Source organism: Mustela lutreola, chromosome 5, assembly GCF_030435805.1.
Source record: "Mustela lutreola isolate mMusLut2 chromosome 5, mMusLut2.pri, whole genome shotgun sequence".
Taxonomy (NCBI): Eukaryota; Metazoa; Chordata; class Mammalia; order Carnivora; family Mustelidae; genus Mustela; species Mustela lutreola.
The window spans coordinates 67,194,595-67,218,783 of record NC_081294.1 but is presented as its reverse complement, the minus strand read 5'-3'; the positions used below and the strand labels follow the sequence as shown (position 1 = coordinate 67,218,783).

At 35.3% G+C, this 24,189-nt stretch overlaps 1 protein-coding gene and 1 long non-coding RNA gene across 4 annotated transcripts in view; one reads left to right on the top strand and one right to left on the bottom strand.

Annotated features, from left to right (window-relative positions):
• SLC12A2 (solute carrier family 12 member 2) overlaps window positions 1-24,189 on the bottom strand; it is a 103,988-nt gene that overhangs the window by 5,298 nt on the left and 74,501 nt on the right. Inside the window, exons 17-24 of one of the 2 annotated variants that reach the window (XM_059174472.1) lie at window positions 23,141-23,281; window positions 16,133-16,239; window positions 12,277-12,356; window positions 9,473-9,598; window positions 6,662-6,709; window positions 5,106-5,228; window positions 3,526-3,637; window positions 1,281-1,367 (exon numbers count right to left, since the gene is read on the bottom strand). In XM_059174472.1, coding sequence (XP_059030455.1) covers window positions 1,281-1,367; window positions 3,526-3,637; window positions 5,106-5,228; window positions 6,662-6,709; window positions 9,473-9,598; window positions 12,277-12,356; window positions 16,133-16,239; window positions 23,141-23,281 — 824 coding nt within the window. The remainder of the gene's footprint in view (window positions 1-1,280; window positions 1,368-3,525; window positions 3,638-5,105; window positions 5,229-6,661; window positions 6,710-9,472; window positions 9,599-12,276; window positions 12,357-16,132; window positions 16,240-23,140; window positions 23,282-24,189) is intronic. The other variant, XM_059174473.1, reaches the window with a different exon arrangement.
• LOC131831994 (uncharacterized) lies at window positions 1,304-20,893 on the top strand. Of its 2 annotated transcripts, none has more exons than XR_009353888.1 (5): window positions 1,304-1,410; window positions 12,041-12,153; window positions 17,049-17,105; window positions 17,701-17,735; window positions 20,544-20,893. It is a non-coding gene; the product is annotated as an uncharacterized LOC131831994 (long non-coding RNA). The 2 variants fall into 2 exon arrangements; XR_009353887.1 differs by having other exon boundaries at window positions 17,631-17,735.

Here is a 24,189-nt window from a genome sequence, read left to right as displayed (position 1 = left end):
TAAAGATTTTATTTATTTATTTGACACAGAGAGATCACAAGTAGGCAGAGAGGCAGGCAGAGAGAGAGAGAGAGAGAGAGGGAGGGAAGCAGATTCCTGCTGAGCAGAAAGCCCGATGTGGGACTCGATCCCAGGACCATGAGATCATGACCTGAGCTGAAGGCAGCGGCTTAACCCACTGAGCCACCCAGATGCCCTCAAACTGATAAGAAATTTAGAACTGGATTCACAATAACAGAATTGCAATTTCAACTGCTCACACTCACCTGTCTATATTTAACCCCTGCTCCTATGCCCACCACCCCCTCAACCTACATACATTTTCATCACAGCTGCCAACATGATCCTTTTGAGCAATATGTCAAATTGTATTGCTCCTTTACTCAAAATACTCAAATGCTTTCCTAGTTCAAGTACCAATAAGCAAAAAGAGGAATAGTAGTAGAAAAGGTACTAGAATATTCTGAAGAGAGGAGTGGGCAGATAATGAACATTTAAGAAGATGTAGAATTAATCTCTAGATCCAAAGATACTTAATAGGATAAAAGACAGTGAAAGAACATTAACAACATTCTAATCCTCTATGAATGTGCAAAACATTTTTCAGTTTCAAGCCTCATACAAAGCTCCTGGTATATATTATTTTATAAAAGGAAATAAATCCTTCCCTGATCCTAAACTTACAAAGTGTACCTTGTTATTTTATATTTAATTCCTTATACCGGTTTCATCATTTATTCAACATTTACTTGAGAATAATTAAAATTATGCCTGGTGGTATAATTATACACATAATTATAATATCCTCTATGTGCCATTTTCAGGTAGACAATTCCATGAAGATACTTTTCTTTGACTCTTGAGAATTCTGAATGCAACTATTATGGGCTAATTCTTAGATTCTCCCATTTTAGTAATAAAGCAAAATAGTAAAAACGTAATATATAACATGGAGTAGGGATTGAGTGGTGGTAATGAATATAGGCATGAGCAATGGAAATGTAAAGAACCATGTGGAATTTCTGTGGCATTAGGATTTTCAGAAATCACTTAGGCAACAGTTGCTGAATTCTCTGAAAACTGAAAGCCCTTTAGACTTACCCTGGTATCTGCTATAGGCACGCCAACCATCAGTGCCAGATTAAAAAGAGTTAACTTCACATGTAATAACAGAAGACAAAACCCCAGGTAGTTAAAATTGAATGATTATCTCAGTAGGTGGTCCATAAAAAAATTTAAAAATCAGAAATCTGTACAGAGTAATTTATGCAACAACTTACTTTTCTTTCTTTGGCTTAGTATTAATATCTCCTAAGACCATGATATCAGAGAAGTCTATCCGGAACTTGCTCAGCAAAGTAGCCATCCTAAAACAAAAATGAATAGCACTGAGAGACATGAAAGCTGTATGTAAGTATTTTTATTCTATTCGGGCTGAATCAGTACATCTGAAGAAGCAGGATTTATAGGAAAACGGAATCAGGTGCTAGGCAAAGTCCATCTGAATTAATTGACATGGTATGTTCAACTAAGTAGACATCTAAATCCCCTGAGTAGAGACTCCTCTTACATTCTTTTACTTTCTCTGAAATCGTCTTAGTATCCAATAATGAATGGGTAGAGCAAGACATTAATAATGAAATCTGAACTAGTTTTTAAATTTAGTTTTTGTTACGGGGAGTGAGAATAGACCTCCAGTTACAGAGCGAACAAACCACAAGGCTGGCAGGCATAGCCTGGGGAGCAGAGTTAAGGGTATTTACTAGTGCTGTACAGTGGACGGCAGCTGCTCCACCTGCGGGGAGCACAACGGGCCACACGGAGAAACTGAATCACCATGCTGTCCATCTGCAACTAATGGAATACCGTGCGCCAGCTCTAGTTCAATAAAGACTTTTTTAGACAAATTATACTGGTAAGTATATGGATTTCAGCAAAAACTAGTAAACACTTGTAAGTTTAATTATTTTTGGATTATTCTTCCATCCATGAGGAATGCATATCTCAAGGTCTAAACATGAGTTTCTTGGGGCCAGACTAAAACTATAACTGATGCCAAATGAAGTTCACAGAATTTCTGAGGTGGCGGGACTGGGACAGACATGAAAAAGGGGCTCCAATAAGTCTTTGAGCTTCCAGTAAAGAAATCCCTTTTCATTGGGGAACCTGGGTGGCTCGGTGGGTTAGGCCTCTGCCTTCAGCCCAGGTCATGGTCTCAGGGTCCTGGGATTGAGCCCCACATTGGGCTCCCTGCTCAGTGGGGAGCCTGCTTCCCCCTCTCTCTGCCTGCTTGTGATCTCCCTCTCTGTCAAATAAATAAAATCTTACAAAAAAAAAAAAAAAAAAGAAGAAATCCCTTTTCAGAGGCATAGCTGGCAGTGAAGCCTTGGTGACAACAGCAGAAAAATGGAAGGAAAACCAGTTAGCAAAACAGAATTCTATCTTTAATCACTTGAGTTTTCTAAATTAGGATATTAGAAAACAGACTGCCTACAGGTCTAGCTTTTAAATTATTTCTAGTATTTCTTGCATACTTCACTGTTTGAGATGAGTTTATACTTTGCTGAATTCTAGTATAAAATGACTATGTGTGTATGTGTCAGGGCCCACAAAACTCAAATCTAAGGCATGAAAATAAATATGAAATGAGCCCCAGAATGCAATGAATGGTACCAAGTATGTTGTTTTTCAGGAAGGAAGGGTAACAACTGATGGGGAGACAAGGATTAAAAAAAAAATGAGGGAAGGTGTTATGAAGAAAGTGATAGCAATGCATGACGTAGAGGATGGAGTATTTCCATAGAGAAGGGAGGGAAAGCTAAGAACTATTTCCAGCAGAGATTAGGAAAGAGTAGGAAGGAGTACATGTCTGAAATGGCATGCTTGTTTAGGGCTGGTGCAGAACTGTAAAATGAAGTGTAAGGCAGAGTTGGGGGAATAGGGCATGTAACAGAGATGAAATTGAAAGTGATTTGGGCAGAGGAATCATATGACCAGAGCTCTGGTCTCCAAATGTGAACACAGGAGCAATATGTACAATATATGCTGAAAAGGTCCAAGACAGGACATGGCGTACTTAGTGACGCACTGGAATCAGAGCTAGAATAGAATAGCGCAGCAGAAATAAGACAATGGGTGAAAATGGCATCCTACATTTCTGTTGTCTTCAAGTCTAAAAAATGTATCTCATATGTAAATATGTAATCCGGGGGACATCCCCTGATTTTGTTTTAGAAAGTTGCTTAACAGTCTTATGCTCCAAGTTTTTAATACTTTCTAAAATGTCAACATAGGAAAAAATAATAGGTATCAAGTAACACTAAGTACCTATAACTTAAACATGAAGACTGAATTAAAGGGAACATGGTTTTATTCATGTAACTAGAACTTTTAGTTTTAGTACAGAACAGGGCAACATGACTAGCATTTTCTGGATAGTCTCTGTTTTACCCTACCAAATGTATACTGTAATAATGAGATAGATATTGTAATAAGATAAATGCTCTTCAACTTAAATAGACTTACGCTCTCCGGTCATGGTCTATTCGATTTATTTTCCCACCAATGAATACTCTGATTTTACAGTCTTTCCACTTTTTCTTGGTAGTCAGAAGATAAGGTATCAATAAAGTCAAACCTAAATCATAAAAATATAAAAAATCATTTACTATATGCTAATGTCTCAATTAAGAGCTTTTAAGTCAATTTAATCTTTTAAAAAACATGTTTACACAACTTCATATTTAAAAAAAATTTCTTTCCATCCTTCCTTAATAATTCAGTCAAAAAGCCATGAGGTAGGTCTTAACAAAGAGGAAAGCCCAATGGAATCCAGCCCATGTGAGGAAGGCAGTGAGGTGGGGAGAGTGGCCTGGCAGAGTAAGGCGATCAGTCACATATAGCAGGAGTGAGGGAATGAGAGAATTCACTGAAAATAATGGGAGCCAGGTTTCTTACTGAAATGAGAAATACAAGAAGGGGGAAGCTGGACTAAAGTCTGCAGCGTTGAAGTGGAATTGGTTTTCAATCTATACCTACACGTACAAACATGTGTGTTTCTGGGACCTATCCACTGAGAGGGCCAGGGAAAGCAGGGACACCCTAGTAGCAATAAGCATATTTAATGCCAAGATCATTGTTCCTAAATACTATTCTCCACTAAAAGCAGCTGGGCTCCTTGTGTAGATGGTCATTCAACGGTGGTGCAGGCAAAGTACTATAGTGAGCCTAGAACATCTCGTTATATCAGAAAATAAAAAATGGCTGGGAAATGCCAAACAGACATATAAGTTGGCCTCCATTGGATCTTGTTGGCCAAATACGGGAACAATGTGAACACCAAAACAAATCACGAGAATGACAAATCATCTCCTACTGAATACAGTGGGAATCAATGAATCCTCAAGTATAGAAATAAGAAGGCTCCTTCCTTACAGTAAAATACCAACTAATAAATGAGGAAGAATTAATGGGATTGGAAAATCATCATGTGACAACCACAACCACACCACACCAACAGTAACAAGAACCAAAACTATCAACAGGTGCTAAAGATGGGGGGTGGTAAAAGTTGCAGTAACAGTGGCCTATTTACATAACCCCTAAATGCCTTCCAATCCCCTCATACATGAAACTACACAAAGGCAACAGTCACTTCTCATTCTAAAGATCTAGTGAAACCCATCTTACTGAGTGGTCACGTAAACCTCACCAATGATGAGGTAAACCCACATCATGTGCCCCCAATGAGATGTAGACAGAAGAGCAAGGCATCACTTCTGTGAGATTTCTACCAAAATGACACAACTTGAAACAATTATGATGAAAGATCAAATGGTACTTCAAATCTAGTGACATTCTAAAAAAAGTGAGTCACATTAAAAAAAAAAAAATATTAAGGTCACAAGCTCAGGGAAGAACCAGTCAACTTCCAAAGTGAATGACACTGAAGAGAAAACAATTAAGCCCGACACCTGATTCTGAAATCAATCCTATTGTTTTGGGGAATGCTGTCTATGAGCGAAGCATACATGCCATTTTGCTGTACTAAATTCCCACAACCTCAGTATACATAAAATTGCTAAAAAGCGTATCAACAACCTTACCTCCATCATCAAAAAGCCACCAGACATCAATAGTATTCTTTCCTTGTTTTTTCTGAAACTGTGTACTTGCTTCAAGAAGCTTTTGGTCAGCTACATTTAAGGGTACAGCAGGGCCTTTGGATTCTAAACGATTAACCAGAAAAATAAGATGTAAGGGAGATAAATATTCAAGTCCCTTTTGCTGAATTCCTACAGTTTCCTAACTTTTGTGTATTTAAATGTTTATAATGAAGACAGTTGTATATGGAGTCCATCATAAGCTTTCAGTTGTTTAAAATTTAAATGTACTTTAAAAAATGGTTACAGGTAAATGTATCTTTACAAAAGCTAAACTCATCCAAATTATCTTGCCTAATTTAAAATATTTTAAAGCACTGTGAAGGAAAGAGAATCATAAATACCAATCAAGAAAATTATAACTGACTGCTAGATTTTCGTTTTTGGGAAGCCATGTTAGGCTAACTGGACAAATTAAGTTTATGCCTATGCTGTGAACACATTTCTTTTATAATGTGGTTCCTCAATAATATAAAGATCAAAAACATTTCTTACACATAATGTTGTTATCAATAATATAAAAGACAGAAGGAAGTGGAAGACAAATGAATACAATCTAACGATTCTCACAGTGAAACCTCCAAGCCTAAGGAAGGACAACTTCATCTTGACCTAACTTGTCCCCTCGGTGTGTGATGCCCAAAGAAAAAGCCATGTAACGACACATCTTTCTTTGAAGCACAGAAAGATGGTAGGAACTCCTTGGAAGGGCACTGCTGGCTGTAGATCTCAGGAACAAAATACCAAGGGAGTTCCCATTTACATTCTCAGGAATTAAAAAATAATAATAAAAAAAATCAGCACTGACTCTATGAGCAAGCAAATGACTATTATGAGAGTCCTACACTAACTGTTTATGAGCAGGAATCCACAGGAGGAAACCTGCTCACGTCTGCAGGCTGTGTCCTTCACTTCTCATGCTGCCATGATGCACGCAAACGTGATGAATGATTTTGCATGATGACATAGTATGGCTGCCAAACCACACTGCTCCGTAACTCTCACCTCTATCTCCTTCTCATTAAAGTCATGCATGGGGACATGACTGTGTATCTCCCAAACGCAGCAGGGCTGTGAGAAATATTATAATTTTTGAAATGAAAAATATATTAGTATCAAAATTAAGGGCTTGGCTGGGTACAACTGATGGTAAAGAATGCAAGTGACACTGGCAAAGAGACCCATTTCAGTGTCTCTGCTTATCATCTGAACCATGCGGTTTAAATTAAAAAAACCAATATTGACATTCAGTGTCTGGGCATTTCAGAAATGCTATGATGATTTAAAATAATTTGTCTTTGATATAATACCTTTCCCTGGGATGATTTAACTTTTTTTAGGTGAACTAAAGATTTTTTTCTAATCTGCATTCAATAAATAACTGTAACATCACCTTACCATGGAGATAAAACTCAGATTAAAAAAAAAATAGCAGAGTTGGAGTTAAAGAGTTAACAGTATGAAAAGGGGATTAAAATAAAATGATGAAAAATGCCTGCCTTTTTTCAACAGTGGTTGAGTTGGAGTCTTGCCATCCTCTTCCTCATCTAGATTATGTTCAAAAAACACAAAATATAAGTTAATTGCCTTTATATTAGTAAAATAATGAAAATGTAAATAGAGCACATTTATAAACAAAGCACAGTATGTAGAGACAGTCTGTGAAAAATAATCAAGACTGAAGATAGATATTTTCTGCACTGAGGGTTGAGGATTTTTAAAAGTAAACATTTTTAGAACCCCTCCAAGAGGGCCACTAATACTCACACCTAAATTTTATTCCTGTAGAACTGATAAAAACTTCAGCAGGATTTTTAAACTTTTAAATTTTCATACTTGAAATCGACTGAAAAGATTCTGAACTATGGCTTACAGAATAGAAATATGACATTAAAAACTGATATTGCAGATAATACATAACTTTTAATCAGTGCCACTGCATCACTGTGCAAATGACTGAAAAGTAATTTTAGAAATATATAATGGATATTTGGAATTTACAAAAATTAATCACTTGAAATAATAAGGAATTTGATCAGAGACAGTCTTTGGTTTATATAAAATACCAGGTTATACAGATATATATATATATTTAAAATATATATAAGCATATCTACATGTTTATACATGTACATATATATGTACTGTTTATACATGTACATGTACATATATATGTACTGGTCCATCTCTATTTCAATATGTGTAAGTATTTTCTTGGAGTTAACAGTTTTCCTAACCTCAGTTTTTTTTTCTTCATAGAAGCTTCTTTTAGTTGTTCATGGAAGAGAGAACTCCCAACTTGCACAGGAAAGAGTTCACTGCTCTTGAGTTAGGGGCTCCCAGGATTCCACTATTATTACCTTTGACTCTTTTACTGGCTTTGTGAGCTTGAACTAGTTAACTCCTCACCTTCCTCGTTAGTAAGAAGGGTGAAGGATACCTACCTCTTCAGATTGTTACGTTGCAAGCATGAAAGCACTCATCTCAGTGTCTAGCACAAAGTAAGTACTCTGTGTGCCCCAATAACTAAGACAGACATACCAAACATCTAGGATTATATTATAATTACACAAGAATGTTTTTTAATATTCTGAAGACTTTTCAAATTATATAAACTTTTCTACAATTTCTATACTAATTTTGAAAAGAACTGGCTAGAGAGGAAATAAACACAAAATAAATGAATGCTATTTTTGAACTCTGATTTCTTATGCCTGTGATAGAACAAGAAACATTTCAATGTTTACATTTGATTTTATAGCATTAAATATTTTTGTTCTTATAAAGTAGGTATTTGATACTATCTGCTTTTGAGGATAATAAAAGTATATGGGCACACTGTGTATTCATTGTAAAGAGGTCAAAAAATGTCAAGGAAATCCTGACACTTAAAAATGACTTACACTAAGGTAATTAAAGGTATTATAGGTTTTTACACTTTTATAATAAAAAGGGAGTAGTTTCCCACTCTGTAAAAATAATGACTTCACAGGACTGTGACACACACACACAGTCATGAGCTAACGTATGGATAATGCCCACTGCAATGTGGGAGGCACAGAGCGGATGCCTGATGATTACTAATTACTTCTTCCTTTCCTATCATAGTTTTACCTATCCATTCCTAACAGATTCTCTAAAGAAAGGGTCTATTTTAGGAAAAAGAAAATGGCAGTAAAATTAAAAAGTAGGAGGAAATGAAAGCATGTATACCATAAACTAAAAATAAATGCAGGAACATAAGAACAGTTATCAAATCTTTTATAGTTTTGCGATGAAACAGGAAAAAATTATAATTGATAAAGCAAAGAACTTAAAGGGGAAATGGGTGTTAACTAAAGCCTCAACTATCATTACTCTAAGCATACAAGGTGAGAAAGGAAAGAAATAAAAAGCAACAGTATAATTTGGAAAAGATTAATTTCAAAGAGACAGAATTTGTCCAAGGTAATCAATTACAGAAAAAGAATGGTACTTCTTTGATAGGAATCAAAAAAGTATGATATGGTTTGATGATTTACAGTGCAGATTTTTCTTGTGGCATGCCAGTTGGGGCTAGGACAGATGGAGATACTGGCCTGATCAGAGGTAGGAGAGTGAGGGTGGGAGAGTAAGATTTGGAAGTCATCTCTCTTTCCGTCTGATAAACATGACATCGATAGATATATGGATGAAATTATCTGAAAGCCTCATGAGACTTAGAAACCTGTGTGTGGCTTAAAACCAGGGGTAATATGTCTGCGATTATGGCCTAATAGTTCAGTAACCAAATACCAACACCTCGTTCCTTCAGAGAAACTAAAATGAGGAACAGAACTACATTTGATTTTTTATTACATGGTTTTACTTCAACAACTCCAGGTTCAGTAGATGTTAAAAATCTGAATTTCTTAGTACATAAATAAAATCCCTGGTATTTCAACACCTGGGTTGAACACAGAAAAATTAGGTAGATTATTTTTATCAATTTTAATCCTTTCAGTGTTATCTTATGCTCTACTCTCAGATTACATTTCCTTCCAAGTTCAGATTTAACCCATGCTTCAAGCTAAACTGTTCAAAGTATAAATAAAAACATGCAAGAACATAGGAGTGTGTAATTAATGGGCATGTTTTCTGTTCTGCAATATACTTTAATAACTGAAAAACAGCTAGTCATTTTGTAGTCATCCATTTTACCTTATCAACTAGAAATGAGCAGTACTAATTACAGAAGAGGTTACTTAATAAGACATGTTATATAATAAAACCAATTTCTCCCAAAATTAAACATTATCCCAGATAACATCTTTTGTCTGAATAAAAATTACCTTTGTGTGTAACAGCTTTCTCATCAGATGGTTTTGAAGTATCTAAATCCGATTTTTTACTGTACTCCATACTTAGTACTACATCCTTAACACCAGGAGATTTCTCTTGTGAGGACAGTAATTCTTCTATGGACATGAAAGTAATCAAAATGTTATCTAAATCTTATTTTAAAGACTAATGAAAGCAACATGGCATAGTATTAATTAAATGACAATTCATAGCAAAGTTTATTATGAAATAATAAGTTTACAATAAATAAATATTTCTTACGTGAACATATGTGATCATCTCTTTTGAAAGGACTATTCACTCAAACATTCTGAGCCATAGTTAAGCATCAGACATTTGAATCAGGTGCTGGGGAATTCATAATGAGTGAGATTCAAGGAAATTAAGAATGTGGTAGACAAAAGAATGATGTATAAAATATGAACGAACTCTCAAAGTCATTTACACATGTAAAAACTACAAAATGTGACAAATATTCACATACCTGTAAGATGACAGAAAACACTGAAAAATTACACTCCAGACTAGAAAGCTGAAGCCAGAGGATAAGCTCATGGCAAAAGTACCATTTCTTCATTTTTATTTAATTTTTATTTTTTTAAAAGATTTTATTTATTTGAGAGAGATAAAGAGCGCACAAGTAGGGGGAGGGGCAAAAGGGGGGGAACCCGACATGGGACTCCATCCCAGAACCCCGAGATCATGACTTGAGCTGAAGGCAGGTGCTTAACCAACTGAGCCACCCAGGAGCCCCCATTTCTTCATTTTTAAAGCACTTTGGCAAGGAGTTGGTAAACAGTTAACTTCCACCATGAAAACATGCATCACAAAGACAAAAATACATGAAAATGGACCATCCACACATAATCTTCATCACTGATTTGTGTATATCATGAGAATGATCAAGAGAAACGACATTATCGGAGGTACCAACACTATGCTAAGAACTTTACAAGCTATGTCTTTACAACAACCCTTATGAAGTAAGTACTATTTGGGTTTTTTTTTTTTTTTTTAAGTTTTATTTAAGTAATCTCTATACCCACTGTGGGGCTTGAACTCATGACCACAAGATCAAGAGTTGCATGCTCTTCTGACTGAGCCAGCCAGGTGCCCCAGTGAACATGTCTGAAGAGATGAGGAAAGAGAGGCTTGGAAGTCGACAGATAGGCCCAGACTGCACAATTACTGTACTAAGAGAAAAAGGTGGGATTTTCAAAGGAGATCCGACTCCAAAGCCTCTGCTCGTAATCCTGTACCGAACCAAATTCCTGTCTCCGAATCCTGATAAGGAGTAACAAGACCTTCAAAATAATTTTCATAATAATTATAAACACTGAAAATATTTTCTTAAAGTTCCGGTCACATTCAAATCTCAGTAAATTACAGAGCTATAAATATAATTTATTAGTCAAGCTGTGATACTTCTGAGAGTGAAAGGGAACACTACTAATTCTGCAGTGTTAACAAGTACCCTAAACCTCAATCACTCGTAGTGCAAGAGAGAACTGAAATTGTGTTTTGCAAGGCCTACTCCAGAGGAAGAAAATGCATTTTCAGCAAGCCATACTTTTGTGTTACTGGATAAAGACTTCAAAGCGTTCCTTTCAAAACTGCACAATACCCTTGAAATGGTGGGAGGAGGGGGAGGATTACAACTGTTTAAATACATAAACAGATGACAAAAGTTCATGATGTGCCTCTCAGCTATTTAGGCTTAGTTATTTTTGATGATTTCGTTAATTAATTGATAAGGGCAAAATATTAGGTATGCAATTTTCTTCAGCTTATTCATTCAAGTACTAGAAAACCATTAGAGGGTATGGAATTTTCCACAGTTTTTATTAAGGTGGGCAAAAGTAACCAGTACACCTTAATTAGATTTTAAGCTTCATCTAAAAACTTTTTTTTTTTTTTTTTTTGCAAATGCTTTAAAAATTACATACTTGGAGAAGAGATTAGTGTCACAGATTAATGATGGGGAAAAGACAAAGTCTTTGGGGGCTTAAAGGGGTAGTACAGGGAGATTTTTGTGGCGATGGAACAGTTAACATATCTTGAATCTGGTGTTTATATGAATCAGGCACATGTGTTACATGGCAGAGAACTACACATGTGTTCATGAACACATGCACACACAAGTTTAAGTAAAACCTATGAAATCTGAATAAGGTAGGTAAACTGTCCCAATGTCAATTTCCTGGTTACGACATATAACAACAGACATACAAGATGTTACTATTGGGAGAAACGGATGAAGGGTACTTAGGACCTGTCTACTATTTCTTTTTTAACTTCTTAAGATCTGTAATTATTTCAAAATGAAAAAGTTTAAAAAATGATTCATAATTCGTAGGGTCTTATGTCAAGACAGAGTAAATGTTATCACCGAGTTTAGTTTTTCATTATTAATATAACTCTGTAAAAAGGCATGGCCTTCAAGAACGTGAAAATGTCTGATGATTTAGCAGTCATTATTTTGTCCTCTATTTTATTTATTACATATTTTTACAAATTTGGCCCATCTTAAACCATAACTAACCCTTGTTTCTCTTAAGCTTTTTAGATGGTTAAGACTGAATTTTATTCTCTCTGTTAATAACCACCAGCCATCATCCATGTTGGTACAAACTGTTGCAGCCAAATAGATCTGATCTCCACATGCCATACAGTAAGTACATGACTGAACTGACAGCGAATGTTGAAGTTACTGAAGAGTATGTGAGAATGCCATCATTTTCTAACAAAGTCACTTCAGTTTTTAAAATGAAAAACTTATTCAAGCAAGATTTACCTTGTCCTTGTAGATGAGATATATCCAGACCCTCTTTTAGGCGGATAACCACTACTCCATATTGTATGTCAAAGGCGTCACTGTAAGAGGGGGAAAAATCAAAATCACAAACATTTTTGTGTCCTCCTCTATAAAATGAAGGCAGTAAGAGATTTTTCTTTCAGCTTTAAATGTCTGATTTTTAAAATACACTTTTAAAAATACAATGAGGCCCATATGATGATGCTTTCAAATCCTATACCATTTCCTTTTCTTTTTTCTGTAATTCTTTTAAAAACCACTTAAGTATAGATCTTTATAATACTGATACTCTACCTACACCAGGCATTTAAGAGCAGTGCCTGTGCTAATATCATATCCTATCAGAAACAAATTAAAATTATAGAAAAATAACATCAGTATTCCCACCGTACTTTATTTAGGCTTATACCCTGAAAGTCAAGATAAATACATAAAGACAAAAGAAAATCTACTGAAAATGTGAACAGGCTGGAGAGTATAAAGGGATCACTTCTGAAAGGAGTCAGTGTATTTTTTTTAACTTTGAGCCAGTGTATTTTAAAACAATTCTTACATTTTTACAAAAATGGTTTAATGAGTAGTCTAAAGATTTCATATGCATTTGCAGGCATATATTCATATGTCCTTTCAAGTTTTTAAACACAAAAGGGAGCATCCTATAACACACACAAAATATGTTAAAACCTCGAAGACAATTCTAAAAACACACTTCAACGCTGGAAACTGTTGAGATGATAGATCACGCAGATCCAATTCTTCTCAAATCTACTGCAAGAATACAAATTTCTAAACCTAGCTTGTTGCCCAGAGTGTAACAGGCTCGATTAACTTTTATTTTTCATTTTTATTTTTACCTTTGGAAGCAATAAATATTCACTATATGCAAAAAAGTGATATATAATCTATAGTTACATATAACAAAAAGAAAAGGCTAAAAGCTTAAAAAAAACAAATTTTGGTTCATACTGACACACACAAAAACATGTATCACTGTAACAGGTCTTTTATTGGTGTTTTGTTTTTTTAAAATAATGGAGAGACAATTTTGGCCTCATTCCTATAATGAATTAACTAAGGTCTAAAGAGATTCATCAGAAAAAGAAATTAATGGACATATTAACCTACCTCTGTTGTATATTGAAAGAAGTAACACTAGAGAAGAGTAACGTAAGTATTTAAAAAATAGTTAATAAATCCCAAGTGAATTAAAATCAATTTGATTAAAAAAAAATCCAGAGAATATAAATTCCTGAGCTTACTTTGGATTAAAATAGCTAAATGTTTTTGTTGTCAACCACAGGGATTTCTATAAGCTACATAATTTCTCTAAGCTATAAAAACTGATCTGGAGTTTCAGACCCTCCATGCTGTCACTAGGCACAGTAAATAAACGTCAACTGCTCTAAGTATTTTTAAACGACTAAACTGAAGTGCCATAAGATAAAAGGATATGCAATATCATTGCTTTAAAACTGCCATCAGTCGCCAAGGCCCTGGAAAACCAGAGAGTGTTATTTTCCTATCTTTTAATTGCTGCCTGCTGTACAATACTCAGAGTAATATTTGACTCACAAACATTCACTTCAGTTCCTGGAGTCAGAAAGATCCTTTTCTTTCAGTGTTCCCATATGAGTTACTACAACTAACAGTGTAAAAATTATTTATAGAAATTGCACTTTTTCTATTTTCTGTAACAATTACTCCATCTTCCTGGTCTTTCATCTTGAGAAAGAAAAAGTACAGCCCATGGAGGATGGCCCACATGATTTAACCTTTCTTTTACACCCTCCTTCCTTTCCAAATTCCCATATATACAGAAATATACAGGGCAGAATTAGAAAGTAGGATGAAATGAGGCTTACAAAAATGTAATAACCCCAAAGCTAAAGAACAGTCACAGCACTTGAAGATCCAGCAGGGCTTTAATTTTACTAAGAGCACTTAAGAATTATTTGGGTAAAGTACTTATTCATTGTATACTTTACTAATCAATATAAAGAGGTGTTTTAAATCTCTTTATAGGATTATGGGTGATCCTTCAAAGTTATTTCAAGGTAGCTATGAAAACAAAACTGTTGGGGCGCCAGGGTGGCTCAGTCAGTTAAGCAGCTGTCTTCTGCTCAGGTCGTGATCCCAGGGTCCTGGGACTGAGGCCCACCTTAGGCTCCCTGTGGAGCCTGCTTCTCTCAGTGGATAACCTGCTTCTCCCTCTCGCTCTGCCTGCTGCTCTACCTACTTGTGCTCTTTCTCTCAGTCAAATAAATAAATAAAGTCTTTAATACAAAAAAAAAGAAAAAAAAAGAAAAGAAAAGAAAACAAAACAAAACTGTCTTATATGCTACAGGTAAATAAGAATTGGTTCCAATGGGAGTTCCAGTAAGGGAAATAACTCCGGTGAGGTTAAGGGTAATCAGATCAAACTTCAGAGAAATAAGATTTGAATCTGGTCATAAGACCTACTTTGCCAAATACAATATTTTTTAAAAAGGACAATTGTTTGTACATAAAGGGAATACTTTATAAGAACAAATGAACAGCTCTATTTTACCAACAGCTGTAATAAGAAAACACTATTCTTCTATCAAGAATGGTGGTGTGGGGCACCTGGCTGGCTCAGTGGGTAAGAGCATGTGACTCCTGATCTTGGGGTTGTAAGTTCAAGCCCCACATTTGGTTGAAATTACCTTAAAAAAGAATGGTGGTATAATAGACTCCTAACCACTGAAAACAGTTGCCAGAGCACAGTCGCTAGGGGGATGGAATAAAGAGGTGATGGGGATTCAGGAAGACACTTATCATGATGAGCACTGAGTGACGTAGAGAATTGTTGAAGCACTATATGGTACATCTGAAACTAATATGTTAAAACTGGTATGTTAACTATATTAGAATTAAAATAAAACATTTTTAAAAAAATGGTGGGGTGAAAAGTCCCCTTTATTCTTTAAAAAGCAGTTTGAGAGGGATAAAGAGACCCGTTAAGCAAATTCCAGAATACTAGGAAAGGAAGTATTTCAAAATTAAGAAGAAAATCTGGCAAAAATAAAAAGAAATCTTATTCTTTTTATTAAATAACTCTGTTCCAAAAGCATTTGCGGTAGATTAAGCAGATGCATTCATAAAAAATCAATTGAGACATAAACAGACTAAAATCAGTAAGAAAAAAAAGACAAAATAAAAACAACAACAACAAAAAGAATGCATTAAACAATCCCTACAAAGGCAGCTGAAGTCATGTTAACCACAACTAGGATCACTGATAAATATCCTTCATTTGAAATACCACTAACAAGTGAATAGCAGACCCAGAATTTACACTCAAGAGTAGAAAAGCAACTCATGTAAGTACACTAAAAAAAGAGAAAAGAAATATAAATGAGCTAATGCATTAATCAATTAACTGTAAAACCAGTTTCCAAGGACAGCAAACTAAAACTTCTGAGGGTGATATCAATGATGATATGCCTTTCTCAGCTCCAGATATTATAATGATGTAACAGAAGGTGACGGATCTGACAACACTGGGAAATCTGCTCAGCAGTAGCTACAAGGACTAGAAAAAGCTTCCTAACTTAAAGGGGAAGCCAGAGTATGTACATGTGTGTTCATTTGTATATGTGTGTGAATGTTTGAATGTATGAAGTGACATAGAAACCTCAATAAAAAATTTTTGTTAATAGCTCATCAACTGAAAACCTGATAACCTCATCAGATTGTTTTTCATTCTTATGCTTCTACTAGAAGGGACTATATGAGAAACCTTTGCAAACAAGGCTTCAAAAACCAGCAAGTTTTCACTTTCTGAGTCAAGTTACTGAGTTGAAAGGATACTTACTGAAATATGTTTATGTACATATCCACATCTCGCATATCTGCTTGCAACCAGTCTTTCTTAAATCCAAGGACAAGTGTATTGGGCTTCATACGCCCAAGACCAGCAGCCTAAAGTACAGGAAAAAATATAACTTTAAAGATATACTATTCAGCAAAATATTTTTTAAAGGATCTAATCCTCCAAATGGATAGACTATAAACATTTTTAAGCTGTGCACCCTTATTAGCAAAAACTCTTGAGTATCTAATTCACGCATGTTTAATAAACTATATATATTACATTATCACATATTATGATGAAACATATGCAAAAATTGAAGATAAATGCTTTAAAAATTCTAAATGGACATTTTCATACTCCCATGATTTGCCATAATTTCTCTATTTTTAGTAAGAGAAAGATAGCAGTATATCTAATCTTTCATAAAAATCATAATGATGGTGTTATCCTTGGGTTTTTGCTAGCCATTAACATCCAGAAGCAAAAGTCCAAATGGAAGGCAAGCATTATTCGTTGCAGTTCTGAATTCCACCACTAAATTTTGACTTCTTTTGATCAATCATGCACAAGTTTCTCCTAAGAAGTGGCTTACTTCCTTCCTCAAATGTTCCATCAAATTATTTTTTGTGTAACTTCATCAAGAGCTGCAAGTCAATATGCTTAACATACCCCAAATCCCATGAATCTCTTCTTTTGAAAGATAGTAAAACACAGATTTTTGAACCCCACTATATATTTGCAAAGTTTTCTCAGAGCCCCAAATAAAAATTTTCTCACCATAAAAGAAGTAATTACTCATTTCTTGCCTCCCTCCAGGTCCTGGTAACATTTAATATACTTCTGTCACTTGAATTTGCTTGTCCTCAATGTCTGCCCCTTGTGACTGGTTTATTTTATTTAGAATCATGTCTTTCAGGTTCATCCTCATTACACCATCTATCAGAACTAGGGGCTGAATGATATTCCACTGTTTGTGAGTACCACATTTTGTTTATCCATTTATCTGTTGTTGATGGAGGCTCACCTTTTGACTATTGTGAGAAATGCTATCAACACTGACATACAAAGATAAAAACCTGTTTGGCCCCTTGCTCCAATTTCTTCACATGTATGTCAAGGAGTAGAACTGCTGGCCATATGCAGATTCCATGCTATGCCAAGGAACCACTGAACTGTTTCCCACAGCACCTAAAGCATGCTATGAGCCCACCAGCAATGCATGCATTTCAATTTCTCCACATGCTCAGCAACACTTGACATTTCTTGTTTTTGGTGGGGGGGGGGGTGGTTGGCAGAGAGGGGTTGTTTTAAATTATAGCTATCCCAGGAGTATAAAGTTATCTCATTGTGATTTTGATAAGCATTTCCCTATGACTAAGGATACTGAGCATCTCTGCATGCATTTATTAGCTACCTTTAGATCTTTCTTGGAGAAACGTTTACTCAAATCCTTAGTCAATTTTTAACTGGGTTGTTGGTCTTTTGCTTCCTGTTTTAGGAATTCATATGTTCTGGATATTAAACTTCACCAGATGCATGACTTACAAGTATGTTCTTCCATTCTGTAGGTTGTCTTTCACTTTCTTGATGTCCTTTGATGAACGTAAGTTTTTAATTTTGATGATGTCCAATTTATCTACTTTATTCTTTTGTTGCTCATGCTTCTGGTGTCATATCTAAGAATATACTGCCAAATCCAAGGTCCTGAAAATTTATCTCTATATTTTTTTCTAAGAGTTTTATGGTTTTAGCTTCTATATCGCTGATCTATTTTGAGTCAATTTTGGTGCATGATGTGAAGTCACATTTATTTATTTTTTATTTTTTAAAGTAATTCTACTGTCAATGTGAGGCTCAAATAGAAATCAAGTGTCACATGTTCTACTTGGTGAGTCAGCTAGACATCCCCACACTCAAATTTTTAAACAGGACATACTTAAATCATGTTTTGCAACGATTAAATTAACTCAAATATATATTAAGTGCCTACCAAGGCCCACTCATGGTCCTAAGGATTTGGGATAATTAGAAATATTTCTAACCATTTAAAACTTCAATTCATTCTCAAAACATTCTCTCCATGCACAAGTTTCTTTCAAAAAATAAGATTTTTTTCCCCCACTCAGTATTAAAAACCACTCTTTGCCTTCAAAGGACAGATAAAAAATAACCATTATTGTTTTTTACAACTATCTGTTAGGTACCAAGATAGCCACTAACCCACACAGTTTTGTTTTTGTTTGTTTGTCTGGTAAAAGTAAAGCAAGAAACATCTTTGAGTTTTAGCACTTTTTAAAGAACTAAGCCACAAGATATCCAGTAACTTCTTGATGGCACAAAATGTTGTCCCTGTAATCCTCTTTTTATTTTCTTTTTCATCACAAACTTTTGTCACAATATTATAATTAAAATGTTTTATTTTTATAAAATTAATAGTAACATCCCACAGCACTCTGTGCCCGTTTCAACTTCATTATTTCAATAACTTTTCCCTGAATGACTGAGCAAAGAAATTTCAAATGTATCACTCATCCCTAAATTCTCTGTAAATTCTAATCCAAGTAGCTATTCACTCACAAGTAATGTTTTGTTTCCATAAAACATCATGTGTTTTAAAGAATCATTTATTCCTGAAAATATGTCTTCTCTAGAACAGATTTAATGGTTCATAAAAAATCAGGTTTTTATGGAATTCCACAATTGAAACCAATCAGGCAGAATGCAGTCCTCTGAAGCTCATCTCTAGTTTCAAACATTCCTGTAATTTGTTCCTCTGACTCTTTAGCAATGTTTTCTGTTCGTCTTCCCCCAGAATTTGCTGATGAGAAATGTATTTATTATGTTTTTCTGGGCAGTATCATAACCGTTCTTACTGCAGCAGAAAGACCACTTAACGTCCACAATGGTACATGGCTTTTATTTTTGCATTTCACTATTAAGTAAAAACATTTCCACATTATGCAGTTAAGTACTGCTGTGAGATTTGTATCACTTTAAAAATCAGTGAGAAGGAAAACCTGTAGACTTGTGGCTCCTTGTCCTGGATGGTTAAAATGTTCAGCTAATAGTGATGGCTTTAAATTATCATTAGCAATTATCCCATGGCTCTGTAGATTTAGGATGTTGCTATAGGATCTGGACATAATTTATATTTCAAATATTCTTATTGGAATGTGAAATTATTTTGGTCTACTTATTTTAGAATAATTTAAAAGAAATGACCATTTACCTTAAAATCTGGCTAATGAAGGGGAAAGGTGCCAGAAACACTCCGTATATATTACAGAGTATACTTCTAGGCTATTTTTGTCCTGGAAAAAGTTAGAGTTATGTCTATAATGAGACTCTGAATGAGATCCACTGATTTAAAGGGCCATCATAATCTGTGACCTGAATTTTCAGTAAGAACTATTAGATTTTCATCTTTGCAATGAAGGTTTAAAACTGGATTGACAGGTTAGTGGCTCCAGCCATTAAAAACAGAAAAGAAGGGGTGCCTAGGTGGCTCAGTCCTTAAGCAGCTGCCTTTGGTTCAGGTCATGGTCCCAGGGTCCGGGGATGGAGCCTCCCATTGGGATCCCTGCTTGAAGGGAAGCCTGCTTCTCCCTCTCTCACTCTCCCTGCTTGTGTTCCCTCTCTCAGGTGTCTCTCTCTGTCAAATAAATAAATAAAATCTTAAAAAAAAAAAAAAAAAAGAAAAGAAAAGAAAAGAAATGAAATGAAAAATCCAAATGTATAAACAAGTCAGCAGTCCTGATGTGTCACTGCCAAAGGACTCCTTAAGCAAGCTACAGGTAGAATGCCTCTTTTTAAAAAACTGAATCTCAACTTTTACTGTGAAAGTTGGATGTTTAAATGCCAATTTAAAGATAACTAAAATGCTTATCATCAGTAACTAGATAAATGAGGGACAGAGAAATGAAAAGTCAGAGAGAAAGGTGTAGGAAAGCCTAAGAAAACCATCTAAAAACAGCATTTCTTGGACTATAACATAAATCACTGAAGAAACAAATCAACATACAAAAAAACTATTTTGACAAAGATTATAAATCTCTAACAGATATATAGGCATTTGCCATTTGATGTAACACCTTTCCAGAAGGTACAAAGTAAAGAGAAATACTGCCAGTGGCAATTTATACCAAGATGTCAGTGATTAATTCTCCCATGTGTAAATTTATTTTGCACAGATAGCTCTGCCACCAGAATAAAGTCAACCTCTTGGACATCTAGGTCAAGTGCTGGTATATGCCAGGCTTATAGGATAGCCTCAAAATACCACTCTTCTATGCATCCCACCTTTGTTCCACACTGCTGAAATGCTCAAGACCCACTGCGGTGAACATGTTAGGGGACGTCTGATGGGGATAATGCACCTTCACTCTCATCAACAGTGTCATTTTTATTATAGGAACCTTTACAGGCAGATGTCATCAAAATGCAGGACGTGGACTGCACAGCAGCACCTGTCCAGTCACAGAATGGCAGCCTCTCAGGACTCACTGCAGACCTGCTAAGCCACAGCCCAACAGGTTGTTCTCAAAAGTCCACCACGTGATTCCGATGCAAGCTCAAGCTTAGGAGCGCTGCTCTAAGAAAGCATTTTCCCTCATTTCCTATATAATATTGACTAAATACATAGGAAATGCTATAGAAATATTCTATACATTGTAGAAAACAAACAGGATTTACTCAGTGGAAACAACCTTATGTCCAGAGATAGGAATTTGCTTAAATAATAAAAATTTCGCATAGAAAAGTGAATAGGGGTACCTGGGTGGCTCAGTGGGTTAAGCCTCTGCCTTCATCTCAGGTCACGATCTCAGGGTCCTGGGATGGAGCCCGCATCGGGCTCTCTGCTTGGCAGAGAGCCTGCTTCCTACCCCCCCAACCTGCCTCTGCCTACTTGTGATCACTCTCTGTCAAATAAATAAATAAAATCTTTAAAAAATCTTAAAAAAAAAAGTGAACAAATAATCATGTACCCACTACCTAAAGAAAATAAACTTCAAACAGCCTATGTTTCCTTCTCGTGCCCGCTTTGTATTTTTACTATGTATTTTATTATTTAGGCAGACACACCTACACATTTTTAATTTATATAAAATTTAAAATTTTATAGTACCCCCATATTGTTCCTATATTTTAGCTTGCTATTCTCCTTAATGCTCTTTGTTTTTAAAGTTTCTCCCTATTGCTATATAGAACTCCACTGCATGATTATACCAGGATCTTTAAAACCATGACTGATGGTTGTTTGAATTTATGCCCAGCTCTTTGTCACTACCACACATAAAGCTGCTCTGCAGTTTCAGATAATCTTTACACATGTAAGTTTCCCTAAGGTACACATGTAAGAACGGGATGTCCTAGGATGCCCACAGTTTCAAATTTGCAGGACACTGCCAGGTTGCTGCCCCAAACGGTTGTCCCATCTGTGTTATTATAGCAGTGCCAAGATTTCCAAGTGCTCTAACTGCTCCTAACACTTTCAAGTGGCAGACCAAACTCTAGTCAGTCTAATGGAGTAAACATGTATTGTATTATATTAATACATCATATACATTCTAATAATGTAATTACGTGTACATTAATTACTTCAATTAATACAATGTATTGTTTTAATATATCCATTGCCATTTATGTATCCTCTTCTTTTATTTTTGCTCCTATATTTCCCTCTTCCTGATTTACACGATTTCTTTACATATTCTGGGCCTAGTAACGTGTTGTCTCTCTGGTCTGTGGTTTCCTATTTTTGTTTTCATGGGTTTGTTTTTTTTTTTTTTAGAAGCACAAAGTTCTAAATTTTAACTAAAGAATACTTATCTCTTCTTCATAGTTCAACTTTCTCTGTCTCATTTTAAAAAATTCTTCCCTACTCCAAGTCACAGAAGTATTCTGTATTTTCTTCTAGTAGTTTAAAAATTTGCCTTTCATATTCGAGTCCTTAATCCATCTAGAAATAGTTTTTATATAGTCTTTATAATGATCTGTTACATCACTTTTTTACAGGGATAATTCATTATCCCAGACCATCCTGGATTTAATGCTACCTCAATCATGTATTAAATATCCTATAAAAGTGGTTTTATTTCTCCTGTTTTATTCCATTAATTAAATTATCACTACTTCAATACCACTATGTCTTAAGTGGTATTGTAAGTGGTGTCTGTAGTTTACAATAAGGCTTTCTATCTGCCACAGAAAGCCCACTTCCACCCTTATTATTCTTGAGGATCACCTCAGATATTCTTACCCCTGTACTTGTCAAGTGTGAGAAATGTGAAACATTCAAAAAGAAGGGGCAGGCGCGCACATACACACAAAAACAAAACAAAACAGAAGGAGCACGGATGATAGCACTCTGAGCCTCCCACCTCTGCTTTAACAAAGTGAATGGGCTTCCAGATAAGCTTTCTTTGAAGAAAGGGATTCCTACAAAAATAAGATAGCAAACACTATCTTAGCCCATTTATTTCTTCCCACAACCTTTAGGGCTGATTGAGGAAATTAAGTTTCAAAGAAGATGTGTAACTTGCTCAGAAAATATCATAATAAGGAAGTGGCAGTGCTAGCATTTAACTCCAGGACTAATTTCAAATCCCATGTAAGTACTGTGTCATACACAAAAATGAAAGTGAAGTCTAAGTTTAGTAAATAAATAGAAATATAGTAAGGAACTAGAAATTAAAAAAAAAATTACATAAGAACTGCCATTACTTACCACTTAAAAAAACCCCAGTGAGGTAGAGTGGAAAATGACGGGGAAATATCTTAAGGAAATAGGTTAAGATAACTTCCAGATAGATTTTGCCCTGCCAACCAACAGCACATTATCTCTGTAGTTCTTTAAGCACTCAGATTACACAAATCTTAATAGTAATACAGATATTTTAAAAGATACACTATTTTTATTAATATGAAGAATGACACCTAGCATGCAAAAGGTTTTAAAAGCTTACACAAAACTTGAATTTTGTTATTTGAAAGATGTAATGTATTTACCTGCATTAAATACTGTGCACCTTCTCTCAAATCATCTGCATGGACTGGAGCATAAAAAGCTTTCATCTTGTTTTTGATAAGCCACCGCTGGTATTTGGCTTGATCAATGGACATCTCTTTCATGGCTTGTCTTCGAGGGCCCTTTTGGATAAGAATATTAATAATGCCTTTAACTGAGAGATAAGCAGTCTACATTTGTGAAAATCACCCTGTTATACTAGCTTAAATAAGGTGCCTAAACCTTGGGGATGGGAGAGAACATTTCATTTCCATGTCAATGAATTCTTTCTGTAGCCCTGAAGATTATGACAAGATAGGGTTGATGGAACAGTTAAGGCACAGGAGGCACCAAGAAAAGAGAGAAGAGAAGAGGAAGAAATACACACTGAAACATAAATAGGAAGTTTTGCAATACACTAAGTAAATGAGAGAAATAAGAAATTATTGAAAATGGAGAAGAGATCAATGGAGAAAAGTAAGAGCCTTCTGTTTTTCTACAAAAAGTTTCCCAATTTATTGTTTGTCCCCAATGTCTGCATTATTAATTTTGAGGAACCTAAAAATATCACTGAAAAGGCAAGTTTGCTGTAAAATATAAATGCATTTTTTCCTTCATACTTCTGTTAAATGATGAAGAACAAAATTAAGGAAATGAGATTTTCAACTTGGAATTCTATTTTGATCCTTGCAAGCAACACATAAAATGTGTTATATGCAAATGTATATAAAGTAAAAATCTAAAAGTAGGTTTAAGAATACGCCTTGATTGTTCATGAAAAAGTAAAGGAAAAATACAGTTTGTTTTTCCTAGGAGGAAAATTGCCTCATTTGTAATTTCTTGTGGTCAAAACCCCAACCTGAACTGACCAAACCTAGAGACAAATTGAAAAACTCCACCAGTCCTAATGGGGGACCAGGAGCCAGTGTCTTCATGTTCTCTGCCAGACTGGCTTTGACTTTGGGTCTATACAAGTGAGAGGGCAACTCTAGCAGGAGCTGAGACATGGGGCATCCAACACACATTTCTAACAAGATGCACAGAACGGTTT